Raw genomic sequence first — 18,687 nt, 5'->3', positions numbered from 1 at the left:
AGCCAGAGCAGAGCTCCCAGACCGGGTCCTAGTCATACGGCGAGTGCTCGCCATCTCGCACAAACTGCCTCGCCACTCTCCTGGTCTCTCACACTCCCTGGGGCAGGTTTTTAACCACTCAGGGCTGGTGCCGCTGCTCCTGGCTCCGCCCCCTGTGAGTCCCTGCTTGCGTCAGCTGAGCTGCCGGCTCCTGGGCAGGTCCTGTCGAGGACTTGGGGCTCCCTTGGTGGCTCTCGCCGCTCCGAGCTGAGGCTCCTGGACGCTGATCTTCCCCCCGCTCCGGTGTTGAAAGCGTCCTCTCTCGAGCTACTCACCTCAGCAATTGACCCGACATGGATAGTTGATTTAAACCTGGCAAAAGAAGTTAAAATAGATTTCCACACTACCCCCCCCCCCATAATTAGTAACAGAAAGAACAAAAGTTGGGGGAGAAGAAAATGCACAAACAGATATAAAGTTCATAAAGACTTGAGTGTTTGCAGTGTCAGTAGCTTCAGAGCAGGCTACATACTGTGGCTGGATGAAACTGATGCTAAATACCTTGGAAGTCAGTCAATAAAGCCTCTGCAATAATTAGTCTCTACTTGAAGGATTGTGGGTAAGCTGAAAATGGACTAAACATGCAAATAACTAAGGTATAACACAAACCACTACTGCTACCACCAATAATAATAATGATAAGGGAAATAATAAGGGAAGAGAATACAACCGCTCACCACCCACCAACCAATACCCAGCCTGACCCCGGCAGTGATCTAGCCCTTCTGGGTGACTGCCCCCAGTTTTACATCCTAGGCATGATGTGCTGTGGTATGGGATACCTCTTTGGTTAGTTTGGGTCAGGTGTCTTGTCTCTACTTCCTCCCGGCTTCCCCTCCTCCCTGGCAGAGAGTAAGACTCCCAAAGTCCTTGGTCAGAGTGAACATTGCTAAGCAGCAACTAAAAACATTGGTGTTACCGGTGCTATTCCCAGGCAGAAAGTCAAAACCACAGCACTGCACCAGCTACTAAGAAGGAGAAAACCAACTTCTACTGCTGAAACCAGGACACTCACCTACAGGGAATCAGCAGTGAGGAACCTAGAAGCAGATTGCAGGTCACAGTGTTCCTTATGCATCCCCTTGGTTTTGTTAGCGTAAGAATAAACACATAACCACCGGAATGGCTATACGAGGTGCTTTATTGCAGCGCTGGGAAACCAGGGGCACTCGCCCAAATCTGGCTTCAACCTCGTCACATCGCGTCCACAATTTATATCCTAAAAGTTTCACAGTTAATACATATTCATCATAGGTTACAACATTTAACTAATACATATGCATTAGGGATTGCCACATCCATCTATTACGACATCAGCCTCTTCTGCGCTTGCGCGGCCCCCTCTGGTGGTCGTCTGGTGGTCGTCTGGTGGTCGTTCCGGTGAAGTAAGAGTCTTCCTCAGATGAAGTAAGAAGTCTTCCTCAGGTTGTCCTTTTCACCTTTCCCTCACTTGAGTATATTCCAATCCTTGTGTAAACGTTAGCACCCTCTTATCTTCTTTCTGGTATGCTCTTCCAGCTATCTTATACACAGGTTCCACTTGGGTATAGTCTCCAGTACATACTTTTCTAAATCCTTTTATACTCCTTTTACCATATTTGGTTATGCTATGTTTTTGTAGCATTGGGTACAAGACAGCTGTGATATATTGCAACATTAGAACCGCCGTGATACAAAACCATGAAGTCACAGCATTTTCTAATATACAAAACCTCACTATTAATTTATAAATTTCTCAAACATAATAATTTCTACTATTTTATACAATTGTTTTATCATACAAAATTCTGCTCTTTCCAACAGTTTCACTGAGGAGAATTTTTCCACCCAGTCTGTCTAGAACAGCCTAAGCCTTTACATTAAGAGAAGCCACCTTATATGGGTATCATATTGTCAAAGTATGGGCCTTTATGTCAGAAACATAGGAATTGTACAGTACTTTTCTTCTGTGGTTTCTGTCACAGAAGCCACTGCCTCATCTCTCTACTTTTCCCTCTGTTTGAATTTCCTTTCCCTATTCTTTTCCCTTATAATTTCCACTCCCACAGCTTGTACTCTTAGATGTCTTTTGACTGGAATTTCAACTTTCTTCCAACTAATATGGAAGAATTTGTGTTGTCCAGATAATTGCTTTCAAACTCATGACAAAGGGTTTTAGTCCTCTGGGTCTCTGTTCAAACGACTGTGTTTCTTGCGGAAATATTTATGTAATTTAGTATGTCAGTGTTATCCGTGCAGATATCCATAAAGTTGGAACTGGATCATCTTTAGGGTCTCATCCAATCCAATCCATCCTATGATTCTGTGAAACACCACTGCCAAACTACCAAGAAAAACAATACTTGCATTTTAACAATACAGTAACATCTGCTACTGTAGTGTAGGTGTATAACACACTAGTACAATGAACTCTGAAGTCTGGAACGGATAAACATGAATTAGCTGGACTGTCAAGTCCCTAGCAGTAATGAAACATTGCCATTAACAGACTGTCAAAAACATACTTAAACAATATGAGAAAAGTAGCTTGCATTCACACCATTTACATAGTCTGTACAAAATTAACACAAAAGATACAGAGGTTTCAGAATTTCTGAGCACACCTGAAAGATTATCTGTGAAAGAATGCTGGCTAAAATGTCAAACATGGGGAAAGGAATACTCTTCTCCTTTCCATTTTGTTCTCTGCCACAGCAAACGTCCTCTGATCTGCAATTTGTAAAGCTCCTTTGACATCTTAGTTGTGAATACTCACTGTGAGTGTCACAGCTGCAATCAAATCACAAATTAACACCCTCAAGGTCAGGCAGCTGTGGGGACAGCTCTCACACTATTATTACTTACCTGCAGAGTAACCCTCCTGAAAATCTTTTTTGTGCTGATAATGTATGTAAGAAATTTTAATTTCTTTTCCAATCTAGCATTTCTAATGCTACTTGCAATGTTACTCTGTAGCCTAAAACTACCTTGAACAGTAATGGATTTTTCAGTCACTCTGGCCATGCTTTAAACCAGATCTCCAGGCTGAGCAGCTGCAGAACTTGATCTAGCTGCTCAGTAATTAATTCATTCACCTCATTCAGATGCAAGTCATGCATAAGTACCACAACTTTAAAGTAAGACCAAAACCAATCTATTTAAATGGAGTGAATGTACAGTAAACTGAACGAGCTTGCACAGAATCCACAGAGGATTTGCTGTGTTAGTGAATAAGCTACACAAATCGCAGTTAAAAAAAATTCTTTTCAGTGCTGCCATATAATTCTCTTTTTTGCTTACACAACATTATCAGTCGTTGCTGTGACTCGGGCAGGTGGTGCTGATCACCAACAGCACCCCTTAAGCTGAGGTCCTTTGTGGGGTCTGTAATGTGTAAGCACAGGTGTCTTTACAGAGATGTAAGGACATCTTGCTTCTTGCTTGCCAGCTGCACTCTAACCAGGATGTTAAAGTAGCAAATGAGCCTCTTTCTGGGAGTCTTCAGTGCATGCCAACAAGTATCTCTCTAGCACAGGGCATTTCAGCAGAGCAAACTTTCTCCTGGATAACCTGGGTCTGGCACAGCTCACCCAGCATTACAGGGAGGATCTCTGCAACCAGCTCATGTCAGCATGCTCCAGGATGTAGCTGGAGTGCCTTCAGGCTTAGAGCTTTCCTGGTTTTTACTGGTAGGGAAGATAAAGGAAAGAAGGTTGTAACTAGGTAGGAAAATGACGCTAGTACGGGCAGCCACAAGGCACTCTGTCAGATCAACCAAGAATGTTTTCTCAAGGACTGCGGTATAGTCCTCAAATGCCATTCTGCTCAGTGCTACAGATATGGTTATCTGTCTGAAATGTATCTTTCCTCTTGTTATTACTGCCAGTGGTTTAGATTCAAAATAAATTAATTTTAAAAGGTAGTTAGTTACACAAGTCCTAGATAATTATTTTTCTCCTTTCATAGATCCATATCATGATCAGTGTTATAGGCACTTCATAGTTTTGCTTCACCTTTATACTGGACTATATATGATTATTCTTAGAAGAGTGTATGAAAGTTTTGTGGAGACAATTCTGATAGCTGAATGCTTTTGTCACTGGAAATGCTAATGCATTAGGTGAAAGCAGTGTTTTCCTTTAGATATCATGTAAGAGCAGTAACTTCTTGACCTCGTAATAATTTCGTTCTGCAAATTAGATGTTGTGCTTCTTGGAAGACTAGTTTTTATTTCACAGTCAAAGCTACATACTTTAGAAAACCCTGAATAAAAGGTCATCAAGAAAACAACTGAAAGATTTCACTTGTTTAGTCTATTCCAATGTGCATAAGTGTTGCTCTGTTGCATGTTCCAAAAATGTTCTAACATTTTATTGTCCAGTGGCACTTTTTTTTTTTGTCTCAACTGTAGTTCTTTACATATTTAAATAACTGATTGGACCAATACTGAAATAGAGAGTCATTGTCATTCTGAGGAGATGAAGGTGTGTTTCTGTGGCTTTTGTTTGTCAGAAGTGCTACTGTTGTCAGGATACTCTGAGGGAAGGTGTCAAAAGACAACAGACTGAAAGAACAGGCCACCTAGACTATACTGAAACCTGGCCCTTGCATAATAACAAATTTAGGAAGTGCTCCTTTTCTCATTAATTTCAATAAGAACAAAATTGGGCTGCTAGTTTCACTTAGGCACAAGCTGGAAAGAATCCCGTGAGGCATTGTTAGATTTCTGACACCAAAGACATAATATCTAACATAATATCTTGGCTTCCAATATCTTTTACACTTTTGCTGTCTGTAGCTTAGTCACCACTGCAAGAAGCTTGTAAGAATTATTTGCCTTTTGAATGTATTTGGCTGTATGGTGTTTTCTTGAAGTGAGATATCTAAGAAGTGTAGCTTTAAGATCTTCAACTTTGCAGATACTGATCAGTTTCGGTTGATGGTACAGGATACGGTTTAGGTCATGATGCTATGCACTCTTCAGCAGGCAGGTACACAAGTCTCTCAAAGACCTAATGGCCTAAAATGGAAATTACTCATACTCAGATCAGAAAGACTATAGAAATTCAACTGACAACAGTGTAACTCTTTCTAGAACTTTCATAAAGATGAGTGAAATCATCTTTTCCTGAAAGAGGACCACTGGATTTCTTTATCAAAGAGATACCTGCAGCTCAGAGGCAATAATATGTTTTTGACGATAATGGTGACTCACAGTACAAATCTCAGTGCTCCAGATGGCCGTTTTTACAGCAGAGAGAGGATGTGCTCAGCTGTGATGCCATACCCAGCAATCTATATTCAACTGTCCATACCGTGGATCCTCTTTCATTTTCTCTTTACTTACAACTCATATCCCCATGCTCCTAAGTCTCTCTGTGTTCACCCGTTGCTCACTCCCATACTTACACGAGCCTTGCAAGCCACACAGGAAACTTTTCCCTTCCAAGGTCTTGACTGCAGACCTCACACCTAAACCTGCCCCACTTCAGCCTCATAGGGTCTGCAGCCACTGAACTTCCCTTCTCTATTAACACAGTGACATTTCATACTTGCTACATGAGAAACTTTCACATCTTCCTCTCCCCAGAAAAGGAGCTCCTAACCACGTACATTGCTGCATGCACTCTCCCTGCTCTCTGATGAGGGCAAAGCAAAAAAAAAAATTGCTATTAGCAAAGGCAATATGTGTACAGCAGCCCGTTTCGAGACAGGCTGGGTGTCCCGTGGTTACAGACCTGATTCATGACATCACTCCTATATGCCTGCATTATAAGGCAGTCAGCAGAACAACCTTGATAGCTGTGCACCTCTGAAACTGACTGCAGGCTGAGGGAGCACACAGTGAGCATACTGTGTTTGCCCCAGGCTTCCCAGGCACTCAAGTCTTCTTCTTCTGCAGCTTATTTATGAGTAGTGAGGGGTGGACACAGTGCAGCGCTGCCAATGCCATCAAAACAGATTTTAGAAATAGAATAGAGATGTTACTAGAACCTCCCCTTGAGACTGCACAATTTGCTTCACGGGAAGGCACCTTTCCTTGTTTTGATCAAAAGTATTTTTGTTCAAGACAGAATCCACAGGTTTCTTTGTCTTCCATGGAGAAAATATAGTCTGAGGTACAAGAGCTTATCACAGGTTGAGTAGAAAATATTTAGGGTACATGAAAGACAAAATACTGAAACCAAAATAATACTGGGACTACCATGTTTTTAGTCTGTGTTTCCTATTGCTGGTATAATATACCAGACCTGTTCATTGAAGTCTTTTGAGAGACAGAATCTATCATTAAAGGTGGCAATAATTACCCTCTATTTAAATATAACACTAGCATTCAAGAGGGTGATTCATTAGTACATACCTCTTATTCATCATAAGCATAAAAAAATCACACCATCAAAGCATTATGTTGTCATAAAGCTTCAGTTACTCCTCATTGAAATCAAGATTCATTCTGTTAAATGAGCCTTGTGTCAGACCCTTTGTAAAACAAAAGGCTTTTTAAACTTTCTGTGTTATTCAAGCCTTCTTTTTAAGTTTATTTTATATGAAAAAAATGACATTTACAATAGTGAGAAAATCATGCAGTATTCACACTGGGGTCATTTATTCTAATTTTTAATTAATTTTTTTATATGAACAGTTAAAGATTGGTGTGTCTCAATATGTAGGGCTGGGACATTCACAATAGGTATGAAACCCATAAAGTACATTTCAAAAGCCCTCTTTTTCTCAATCTTAATGAAAAAGTCCATAGAAATGCAGATTTGTGCTTCTAAAATGTAGACTGAAAGCTGTGTAGTGGTACATCTACAACCAAAATTGGGATATCCCCTCATAAAGATTTTGAGTCTACCATGAAATTAAAAAGTCATACTATCCAGAGGCTGAAATCAGTATTTAAAATTAATACTCTTGTTCACATGTAATGGCTGTACAAAACAAGGGAATTTGCTGTGCCAATTAATTAATTTTCTTCATATGGAAATCCAAGGCTTAAGGCTGCTTATGAGTTGCAATTCTTTTTTGGTAAAAGACTTTAATATTAGTGTTTGACATGACAAAAGTTACATAAAATCCTTTAGAGAATGCTGCACTGATTGAAAACTACCTGAAGCCATAATGCATCTGAAATTTAACTTACAAAATGTCAGTGTAACTTCTTATAAATGGTAGATCAGAACTACACTTTGGGCATTTGGAGTTTAAGATCCTGTCTTTTGCAGGCTCAGCTATTATGATTGCTAGACAGTTACTAGGTCTTTGTAAAAGTGAACATTTTCAGAAACTGTGATCACAGGTGGCAAGCTTTATTATTATCAGGGGCCAAATTACAAAGATAACTGAGGAAAAAAGAGTTTTGAAACCAAGAATCTCAGATTGCTCCAAGGTTACAAAAATGAATAAATCATAGTCTAGCCACCCACCAGCAATTTTTGTGCCTTGCTTCTTCCAGCCCCAGCTATGTTTAGAAATGAAAAATTGAAGGAAAAGATGTTGTTTGTATAGACCTAAGGGTGTGCCTGTACCATGGAAAACAGCAGGTCACAGAAACTTCTGGGAAAATATGGCATAAGCTAGCTTCAGAAAAAACTTGTGTAGTCCCTTCAGATCAAAACGGTGCCAAACCTTATGAACACTGTGGTGTGCTATTTTGGCAGTCAATCATGCACTGAGCTGGCAGCCAGGGCCCTGTGCTCTGCACTGATGGTCTTCATAGACACACCAAAAAGACATCCACTGCCTTAAAGCACCTGCAGCTGAAGATATAAAACCTGCTTTTTACACAAAATCATTCTGCCAATGCTTTCAAAGCCAGTGATATTACCATGCTCAACTTAACAATACATTTATTATACAGTCTATTGATTACAATGATTCGTCGCAAATAGTAAATAGGATACGATACCAAAAATGGAATACCAGGAAAAATGGGTACAATTAACAGAAAACACACTTTACATAGCTTCATGTCTTAGTTATTTTACTTTAGCAATTTACAGTGTGATGTCAGTATGTCAATCTGAATGTGGTATATACAGAACAGTCAACTCTGTTTTCTTACATGCTCAGAAGTGCTTAAGCCTATGCACCATGAGAAGAAAGAAAGAAAAGAATGAAAATGGAAAAACCTACATCTTGAAAATAAAGCTTGGAAGCTTGTGTTTGCACTGGGTTCTAGAAAAATGTGTTGTACAAAAAAAATTTTAACAGAATTTCACAGCTAAATATGCAAGTTAGTGTCTGATACCCTCCTGTAATGATTATCTTTCCCTGAATCCCCAAAGATGTACATTAGTCTTTTAAATTCTCTATCAAAAATACCCCACAAAACTTAAAGTGACATATTTCTGTGAAAAAAAAGAACTAAGCTTAAAATAAGAAACCGAAGTTTTTGTTTTGCAAATGCTGTGTTACGGAGTTTTGCATCCTAAAAAACCAGACCAAGAATAAATTCTGTGTTTCACAAATGCAGGTCTTTAAGCAGTGTGCTCCAAGGTAAACTTAAGAAAGATTGAAAAACAATTGCAGGGCACATACCGTCACAAGGGAAAGACAGGGATGACTTCAGAGCATGGAACAAGGCATCAGCTTCCTGGATGAGGCTAAGGAAAAGGTGATAAGATTCCACAAATGCTGCCTTTATAGCATTTTTTAAATACTAGTCAGAGTTACTCTCCACAGCTCACCCATGATTCTCATCAGTGTCTTAATTTGTTCTATTTTCTTCTTTTATTTTGCTCTCAGAGTTTGCAATTCCTTTTCTCCTCTGCATTCTGGTTTCCTTTTTCAAACATCTTCAGGTCCCAGACACGACCTTCCTTATCATCTGGAGTGGCATTGTCCCCAGACTGCTTTTATTTCATCTGCACTTGCTGTCACCATATCCCTCCTACTTGAAGGTCCGTTTCTTTAGTTCCTTCTTTCATTTTACATGCTGCCCTCTGCCTTTCTTTCTGAGTTTCTGTAATGAATGCTCCATCTTTATGGATTCTCAATTGCCATTTCTGAGAAACTGAGACATTCATAACCTTTCAGCTTGCTCTCCTCTGCTACTGCAATTCTGGAATCCCTGTGTCACACACACTGACATGGAGATGACTTCAATTTTCCTCACACAGAGAATTATTTAGGCAATGGGCTTCTTCATCTCTTTCCACTCCCTGTCACCTATGGCTTTGCAGCTTCTCTCCCTTTTTTTTTGATCATCAGTCTCAAAGCCTCTTTTCTCTATTTGCTCTCCAATGTACTTAACCAACTAGCAGGTTTTCTGGAGTTAAGCTCTTTGGCTTCCTAGTTTTTTGCCTTTTGTGGTAGTGTGTTAAACCCATGACACGAGCCTTCACATCAATGATCAGTCCACCCCTGCTCTGCACATTACCTCACCCTCATATTTTAATATAGATAGGAGTCTTGGTTTCACATCCACCCAAAAAGCTATTATTTGAAAAGTCTTCACCAGGTGCAACTCTAAGTTAGCTGTCTTTTCCGGCAGTTCAGCTTTCTAATCATCCTTCAGTCTTTGTCTACAGTAGCTACCAGTATCATTTTTGTGCCCTGGCCTTTAGCATTTCTGTGACTTTCTGTCATTCACCTTCTCCGACTTTCCTGTTCTCAGCCCATTCTTCCATTTTTACCTTTTTTTCTCCTTCAGTATGATGACTGACCCTCTCAGTGCTCCACATTTCTCTGTCCACAACTTCCATTCATCTCTTGCCCATTGGAAGATCCATAGTACTAGCCACTACATAACAGGCCTTTCTTGTGCTCTGCTGTTGCCCTTGCCCTTAGTGTGGAAATCTTTTAACCAATGTAGCTTCCTCTACAGCAGCATCATTCTCTCCTTAGTTTCTCCTTAGTATTTCTCCTTCTGGATGATATGCAAGCTTCTTGAGCAAGTGGTAACTCATATAGTGATTTTAAAATAGCATTTCTGAAAATTATCTTATAAGGTGAAAATAAGTCAATATAACAAATCGTTCTTACAATCAATATCTGCCAGTTATATTTTCTTTTCAAAACACTTTTTTTAAACTTTTATGTTTTTCCAAGAAACTGGTTTTGCTGTCCTGTGCAGAATACAGAAACAAAGGTTACAGGCAGTTAATGAGCTTGTTGGATATGGGCAAAGGCTCCCTAATAGCTGTTTTGTGATTTATTATTAACTCCAATAGCTCCTAGATCTTAAAATAAATGTATTATGAGACTTAGTTATCCCTAGAGACAACATGGATCACTTTTCTTTCATTGACAATGGAGCTGGAATAACTGTTTTTTATTTATATGCACATTTCCAGGCCTAAAATTTCATCCCTTAAAAATTGCTAGAATTAAATTCTGGTCAGCCCTGGATGAAGAAAGAACTGTAGGACAACAGCAACCTTGTTAACATCTGTGCACAGTGCATGTTAAAAAGAAACATAAAAGTCTAAGATTTTGCAAAGTTTATCAGTTTTCCTCCAAAAGTAAGATGGGTGAACTCCACTCTTTAACCTTGCAGTCTATGCTTTGCAATAGTGGAGTTCCTAAATGTATTGTAATATGCAGCTGACCTCCCCAGAATGCTGAAGGTGTTTTTGCAACTCACTGCATCTTAGTAACCTCTGCTTTCTACACCAGTAACAAAGCACCTGGATTTTATGAGTCCTTCTACATACCTACTTCAATATTTTCTGCAGACTGACTGACCAAGGATTTTTCACATAATATGGTCTAAACCTCAAAAGCTGAGACTAAAACATCACAGTAACAGATGACGGTCACTAGATGAACAAAGAAATAAGGTTGTTAGGAAATGTTTACAAAACACTCAACTGTGAATTCTGGATTTTACAACCAGAAAATTGTCTCAGTATTTTTACTGTAGAGAATCTAAAGCAACTTAGGTAGAGCAGGACCTCCACACTTGCAAACCTGCATTATCGCTGGCTCCTGAATCATTCAAAAACTTTTGTCAGAATGCCCAGTGGGTCATTTATCAGAAGACAAGGCAAATGTCTAATTCTCTATGAAAGATCAACACAAACCATAACACTGCATTTTGCTTGCTTCTCTTTCTCAACCAGTGGTATAATAGAAGTAGTGGCAGAATCTACTGTCCAGTCTCCAAACATAAGAAGGCAAGCATGACAATGATTTTGAAGGAGATATTCTTGTAATCTACGTATGTGAGGATAAGCAAAATAATTCAGAGGGAAAACATGGAAATGCTGAATGATCTGGCAAATCTGCAGAATGTCTATGACCAGGTAGAAGAATGAAGTTCAACATGTTCTTCTGAAGGTAAATATAAAAGATGCTGGTGACTGGAGCTAAGGCTGTGGCTTCATCATTCTTTGCTGATTTTTTTTTAACCTTTTAGTTTGTTAGGACTGCTTTGTAAAGCTTGCCAAGGCAATCAGGGTTAAAGCTCATTTAAGAACTAAAAATATATTGAGGTTATTGGTACCATATATTGACTTTTGATAGACAGAATCTTAGTGATTACTTTTCAAAAAGGAAGAATTATGGAATTTATTGAGTACCTTTTTTGAGAATTATAACAATCTCACCTGCTGGGTAGCTTGCAGCAATCAACTTTGGTAATTTCCATTACTTCTCCTGAAGCTAAATCCTTCTCTTACCTCAGAGGGGCACATAATTTTGTATTTTATTACAAATTTAATATACATTTTGAAATATCTTCTTAAGGCCTTTTATAACAACATGGATTTTTTTGCATACAGACCATTTTCAACTGATGTGTATCAAAACACTAATAAACACTAAACAACCGAAATTCACAAAGCTTACTAAATGCAAACTTCTAGTTTTGCAGTAGAGGACAATGATATAAGGAGAAGTTTAGTGTCTCTTATAAGATTTCAAAAAAATCCCAAACTGCAGCTCTCAGTCCCATTTTTGACTCTTTAACCATTCCCCCCCAATGTGATCACTGTGCCATTTCACATGCTATTCACCTCTCTGATTTGGCATCCTTCTGAAATCTTGTACTTCTAGCAGAAAACAAGATGCACTTAAGTATGTTATTTAACCCGGCTCAGTTCCTAAGAAGTCAATCCCTTAAATGTCAGAGAACAAAAAAGAGCACAGGAAAAAAATAAGTTACTAGAAAGCCTCTTGAGACAACTGAAAGGTCACCATCATAATTTTGGAGACATAAGCCACTCTTGGTTTCCTCTTCTGCAAGAAATAGCCTCTACAGAAAACACAGGTTCTCACAATTCTTTGTTCAATCTGAAAAGGTCTCTTCCCCAGTCAAACATTATCCAAAATTTTAGGGCTTTTACACTAGAGAAGTCTGCAAGTACGTTATTTGATCTTTGTGTGTAACTTTGCAACGTTAAATTGTTAAGAGTACATTCAGTCTATTTCTATGCAGAAAAGTGTTGACAGAGTCGTGGTTCAGTACTGAAAAATGTTAATTTCCACATTCAGAACAGATATTAAATGGGTAAGTCATCAATTAAATCATGATAATAGATCTATGCAGCACTAGACCAAAAATTCTAAAATTTTTTACCTTATGTTTTTTACCTCCTGAAATAAAAGACCTAAGCTCTTCAGATGATCATACCATTTCATTTATTCAGCAGTAGAATAGATCATGCTTCCATGTAATTTACATCCAAGAAAGCTGTTTAGCACAAGTGAAGTCAGTTTCTGGTCCAATTAGTGATTAACACTAATTGTTAATGGTATCTGAAAAGAAGAGGAAGAGTGTTACACACACTTCCCAGATTTGCAGTGCCGCCCATGAGATGTAGTAATTGTTGTAATTAGTTTACACCCTGAAGCAAGAAGCCTGATTATCCCTACATAATTAAGTTAGCTATGGCTACAAATGTAATTAATGCCATCAATGTTAAAAAAAAAAAAAAAAAAAAAAAAAAAGGCAACATTGTAAGCCAGTGATCTCCCCAGGCTGATTACAGTGTACATAGCATAGAATCATAGTACAATAGAATCATGTAGGTTGAAAAAGACCTTTAAGATCATCAAGTCCAACCATTAAACTAACACAGCCAAATACACCACTAAACTGTATCTCCACGTGCCACATCTACACATCTTTTAAATACCTCCAGGGATGGTGACTCAATCACTTCCCTGGGCAGCCTGTTCCAGTGCCTGACAACCCTCTCTGTGAAGAAATTTTTCCTAATATCCAATTTAAAACTCCTCTGGTGCAGCTTGAGGCTGCTTCCTCTTGTCTTACTGCTTCGTACTTGGCAGAAGAGACCGACCCCCACCTCACTGTAATTGCAGAGAACAATAAGAATCCCCTTTGGCCACCTAGGATCAGCTGTCCTGGCTGTGCCCTGTCCCAGCTTGTGCACCCCGAGCCTGCTCACTGGTGGTGGGGTGAGAAGCAGAATAAGTCTTGCCTCTATGTAAACACTACTCAGCAAGATTTTGAACATCCCTGTCTTATCAACACTTCTCAGCACAAATCAAATCCAGAGACTCATACTACTTTGAAGAAGCAACTGTGAACCTCTTGAAGTTCAACAAGGTCAATTGCGATGTCCTGCACCTGGATTGGCACAATCCTCAGTATTGACACAGATAGGAGATGAACTGATTGAAATCAGCCCTGCAGAGGATGCCTTGGGCATACTGATGGATGAAAAGGTGGACCTGAGCAAGCAATGCGCTCTTGCAGAAAACCAATTGTATCCTGGGCTACATTAAAAGAATTGTGGCCAGCAGGTTGGAAGAGGTGCCTCTCTGCTCTTAGGACCCACTTGGAGTACTTTGCCTGCTATCCCCAGCACAGAAAAGACATGGACTAGTTGGAGCAGGTCCAGTGAAAGATCATGAAAATGGTCAGACAGCTGGAAGACCTCTGCTATGAAGAAAGGCTGAGGGAGATGAGAAGGCTCCAAGTAGAGCTTATTGTAGCCGTTCAATACTTGAAGCGCCTTACAAGAGAGATGGAGAGAGGTTTTTGTCAGGTCCCATAGTGACAGGACAAAGAGTTAATTAAAAGAGGATAAATATATTAATTTTGGATCTAAGGAAGAAATTGTATATGATGAAGGTGGTGAAGACACTGGAAGAGGTTGCCCAAAGAATGTGAGGCAACCTGTGGCTATTCTGTGCCCAATCATTGGAAGTGTTCAAAGTCAGAATGGACAGTGAAAGATGTGTCTGCACATGGCAGGGGAATTGGAATTATGCAATGTTTAAAGATCCCTTTGAAACAAACCATTCTATGATTCTACATACTTCTACTCTGGATCCCAGTACAAGACATACCTTCAAAACAAAGCTAGTGAACTGGGTGAAGGAAATTAAGCAGCAAGAGACAAAATCTTTCTTGGCTGCCTATATTGCATCAAGTACCACAGGGCTGGAGGAAGCAAATTATTATGATCATAGTAATGACCTGTCTAATATGTATTCATCGGGGCAAAAGCTTAATTTTAAGACAGCAAATACACATCAGAGCCCTATTAGAGGAACAGCAAGTTATTGAATGGGAGTAACTTTAGACGTTAATGCTATGTTGCTTCTGAGGTTATGTACGCTATATTGGTCAAAAAGAGTTTTCCAAAACTGTTCTAAATTATCTAACCCTGGATATTGATCAGCTGCAGGAGATTTTCATAGACTGCTGAAAATCTGTGGCATTCCCCCATGTCTAGTGGCAGAAAGATAATCTAGTGTACAGCCATTTAAACCTGGAGAGAAACCTTGGTTACTTGACATCACAAGTGTAGTTGTCCATTAACCTGGTATTTGCAATTGATTTCTCCCTTTTTGTTCTCAAATTTTTGGCTGATATACTTTTATTAGTGATAACTCCATTTCATAAAATATTTTCATAGAAGGGCATAAGGTAAAGTAGCCAATCTTTCCAAGTCTTTATAAAAATAGGATCCAATTAGGACTGCTTTACAATCATATGAGAAATGGTTGAGTTTCAAAGTTTTCTTTCAGGTATGAGCAGTATATTGACTATAAGAAAGAAAAAAAACCCAAACCAAACAAAAACAAACAATAACAACAACAAAAATAAAAAAAAAACACAAGTTGCCTGCTTTAGTATATCACAGTATCTTTTAAATCATACTTATTTTTGGAGTTAGAAAACCATTAAAGTTTATCTGCTGGGAAAACTTCTTTAAGCAAACCAGCTAAAATTAGGTTCAGAAGTCTTTAGAAGGTAGTATAAAAATATATGTATTATATATAATATACATCATATATAATTATAAAACAGTCTAGTCTGTAAGAAGTACTTGGATTTTTCAGCAAATTTCTCTTCAACAATCTAATAAAACTCCCTTTGTGCAAGCACGCTATTTCATGTAAAACATCTCCACTATAAAAAAAAGTTTGCTACCTTCTTGCACTAAATATTGGTGATTTTTTTAAGAGTAAGGATTCTAATTTTTAAATTAATTCTATCAATTGGAACAGAATCTAAACTGGTTTCCTGTTGAAACCTTAGAAGAAATTTTTGAATATGTGAACATATAGATTATAAATCTAAAAAAAATTAAATTGTTTCTTAGATGAATGAGCACTATAATAGTCAAAGCATCTGGAATAACATTTTACTGACATCTATATGAACTACAGTTTGGTTAATCCTTAATCAAAATTGATCATTCTTTCTTTAAACCAAGATGCAATCCATACAGCTTGAAAAACCTCCTACATATTCCTCCCACAAAATGTTCAGTTTATATTTTGACTATGACTTGCACTCTCATTTGAAGACCTCCACCTATGCACAGAAGAATCCTCCATCTTTTTAGGCACTATTTTCAGCACAAACTGCACAACTGCCAGCCAAAGCTGAGAAGGCTCTGGCACAGTATTGCCTATCAATACACTTCTATGTATTTATACATATGTGTACAGACAGAGATTTTTTTGTGCTTTATTTCTAGCAGAAAGCCATTTGCTAGTCCATGAATTTCAGATTGGGACTTGCATTCTTTATTAAATGAATGACAAAAATATGAATTATCATGAACAAAACATTAATATAAAGACTAATCAGCTTCCTTTTTTGTATGACTTCCATTTACAAGGTCTTCCCTTCCTCAATTAGTTTCCATGAATTGGTATTTTAATGCAAAACTAATCTTGAACTTGTTTTTTTCTGGGTGACGGGGAACTTGAAGTTAATTTTGTTGAAGTCATGGTGCTTATATTGCACTTTCATTAAATGGTGATATTTTCAAATGCTGCATGGCACCTGTTCTATTTCTCTGCAGCAGTACACAGAAGTGAATTTTATTTATAAACAGCAGACCTCTACCCCATTTCCTGCAAATAAAACTAAACAAAACAAACCAAACATTTTCTCCAGCAATGCAGATTTTTTTCCCTCATGGTGTTAGGAATTATGTTCCCAAGTGTTGCATTAATATAGGTTAAACGTAATATAGCTTAGGTTGGAAGGTCCAAGCTCTGGCAGAAAGGGATAGAAAGCCTACAACAGAGGATCATTTCTCTATAGAGGGCACACAAAAATAATAGACACAAAGGTCTGTGATATGTTTATGTGCTATAGCAGTTATATTTTCTCCTGGGTTCAGCAGCAGCAGTCATTTTTATCCTTCTTAGGAGCTAGTGCAGTGCTGTGTTTTGATCTTTTGGCCTGGGAACAGTGCTGATAACGCCGATGTTTTCAGTTGCTGCTCGAATGTTTGGTCTGGCCAAGGACTTTCTGAGCCTCATGCTCTGCCAGGGAGGAGGGGAGGCTGGGAGGAAGCAGAGACAGGACACCTGACCCAAGCTAGCCCAAGAGGTATTCCATAGCACAGCACGTCATGCCCAGGATGTAACGGGGAGTTACCCCAGAAGGGTGGGAACGGTAGGGTTGGACGAGGTATCTGTCGGTGCTCGGCTGGAGGGAGTGGGGCGAGTTATTGGTCGGCTGGTGTTGAGGTGTTATATTCTTTCCTCTTGTTATTTCCTTTATCATTATTATTATTGGTGGTAGCAGTAGTGATTTGTGTTATACCTTACTTACTAAACTGTTCTTATCTCAACCCGTGGGAGTTGCATTCTTTTCGATTCTCCTCTCCGCCCCTCCAGGAGCAGGGGGAGGGCAAGAACGGGGGGAGGGAGTGAACGAGCTTTTGTGGTTGGGTTTAAACCACGACATATTTTAACCAAGTAAAACAATACCCGTGCCATACAATTACTTGAAATGAATCTGAACCTCACCTCCAGGCTGTTTTAGAGTACATGATGCAATTTACCCTTTGTTAGTCCCCTATTTCAACCTCTACATTTTCCAAGGCAATTTCACTTTACAAAACACTGGTCAGAACTACATTCTCACTTAGGATATAGTTGCAGCTTTTGCACTTATTTTCCACTGATTTTCAACAAATCTTTTGTAAAAGGGCTATCCAACACAAAAATCCTATTAAGTCTCCTGGAACTGCAAAGTAAAATGAATGGATAAAGGCAAAAGTAATGATATAAACAGTATCAAATCCTCACTACAAAAGAGACTGCAAATTGTAATATACAGTACTAATGTAAAGTGCTGACCATATGTAGAGCTATAACACAGCTGCTAAGACAGCAACTGAGAAATAGCATAAATTCAGACCTAGTGCACAATTTTTTTTTCTCCAGCTATGCACTATCCAAACCCCTTCAGGCCTGCTAGAGTCACTTCAGCCATTCATATTGTGTTTTTTTGCAGGCACAGATGCCATGGGCTTGTTTCACTGAATGAAGTGGAGATGGATCTGCCTCTCTTTCCTGTGCCAGCCTTGTTTTGTGCCCCACGACGCAACAGAGCATTATGTGCCAGGAGAAGGATGGAAGAGATTCAATTCTGTTCACACAAGTTTACCCAGAAAATGGTTCAAATGGTGTGAGCCTTGAGTTTTTTAATTCCCAGTTCCTAATATTGACTACATGGTGGCAAGCAGATCATTTCATTAACTATAATGAACTATGTGAAAGTGAATTTCCTCTCATTTAAATAACATGGGTGTGACATTTTTACTTTACTAGCTATTTTTTTCCTTAGCAATTACTAATAGGTCATTTAAAGTTTAGCTGGATAACTTGAGATACGTGCTCAAGCGTCATACGAGTCTTGTGACTTAGCATACCACAAAGTGGCTTTTACCACTATTTGGTAACAGAAAAATACATATAGGTATCTAAAGGTACAGAATTTATGAAATTAAACAGCCTGAAAATACGCAACATTAGGGAGCATTGGGAATTCATATGAGAACTTAAAAAATGGTTGAGGAACTGCCATATGGATTTCTTTTTGTTACATGATAAGCTGCTACTGCCAAAAGAGTTTGGCTTTTGGCCCACTCTGTGCCACTACTCTTAACAAGCCCATACACATGTGGAAAGGGAGCAAGACACAGATACATTGACTATTTTGGGGGAGGGCTGGTGAATATCCTGGGAGGGCTGCAGATCCCTACCAGTGGCTTTCTCAAGGGCCCCTTGGGAAATAGTGCCCTGTCTTATGACCTACTCACAGATTAGAGGAAGACATTCATGCCAAGAAAAATAATAGGGAAGAAATACTGTGCTACCGTCTTAACTGCCCCTGTCGCCAAAAGTTACGTAAATTAAAGTACTTAACAAGGCTTTTGGGGAAGCAAAATGCGAATTACCCAGATATCCTACTCAGGAATGTTCCTGATGCATGAGTAA

At 38.9% G+C, this 18,687-nt stretch overlaps 1 protein-coding gene across 2 annotated transcripts in view; it reads right to left on the bottom strand.

Annotated features, from left to right (window-relative positions):
• Window positions 1–1,200: 1,200 nt before the first annotated feature.
• The window catches only part of MAN2A1 (mannosidase alpha class 2A member 1), a 147,869-nt gene continuing 130,382 nt past the window's right edge, over window positions 1,201–18,687 (bottom strand). Inside the window, exon 23 of one of the 2 annotated variants that reach the window (XM_065661427.1) lies at window positions 1,201–2,362. In XM_065661427.1, coding sequence (XP_065517499.1) covers window positions 2,315–2,362 — 48 coding nt within the window. In that variant the 3' untranslated portion in view covers window positions 1,201–2,314. Of the gene's footprint in view, window positions 2,363–12,594; window positions 12,721–18,687 lie in introns of those variants that run through there. The other variant, XM_065661429.1, reaches the window with a different exon arrangement.

The sequence above is a fragment of the Lathamus discolor genome, chromosome Z, assembly GCF_037157495.1.
Source record: "Lathamus discolor isolate bLatDis1 chromosome Z, bLatDis1.hap1, whole genome shotgun sequence".
NCBI classification, from domain to species: domain Eukaryota; kingdom Metazoa; phylum Chordata; class Aves; order Psittaciformes; family Psittacidae; genus Lathamus; species Lathamus discolor.
The sequence above is the reverse complement of the archived record's forward strand: the minus strand, read 5'-3'. Positions and strand labels throughout refer to the sequence as shown.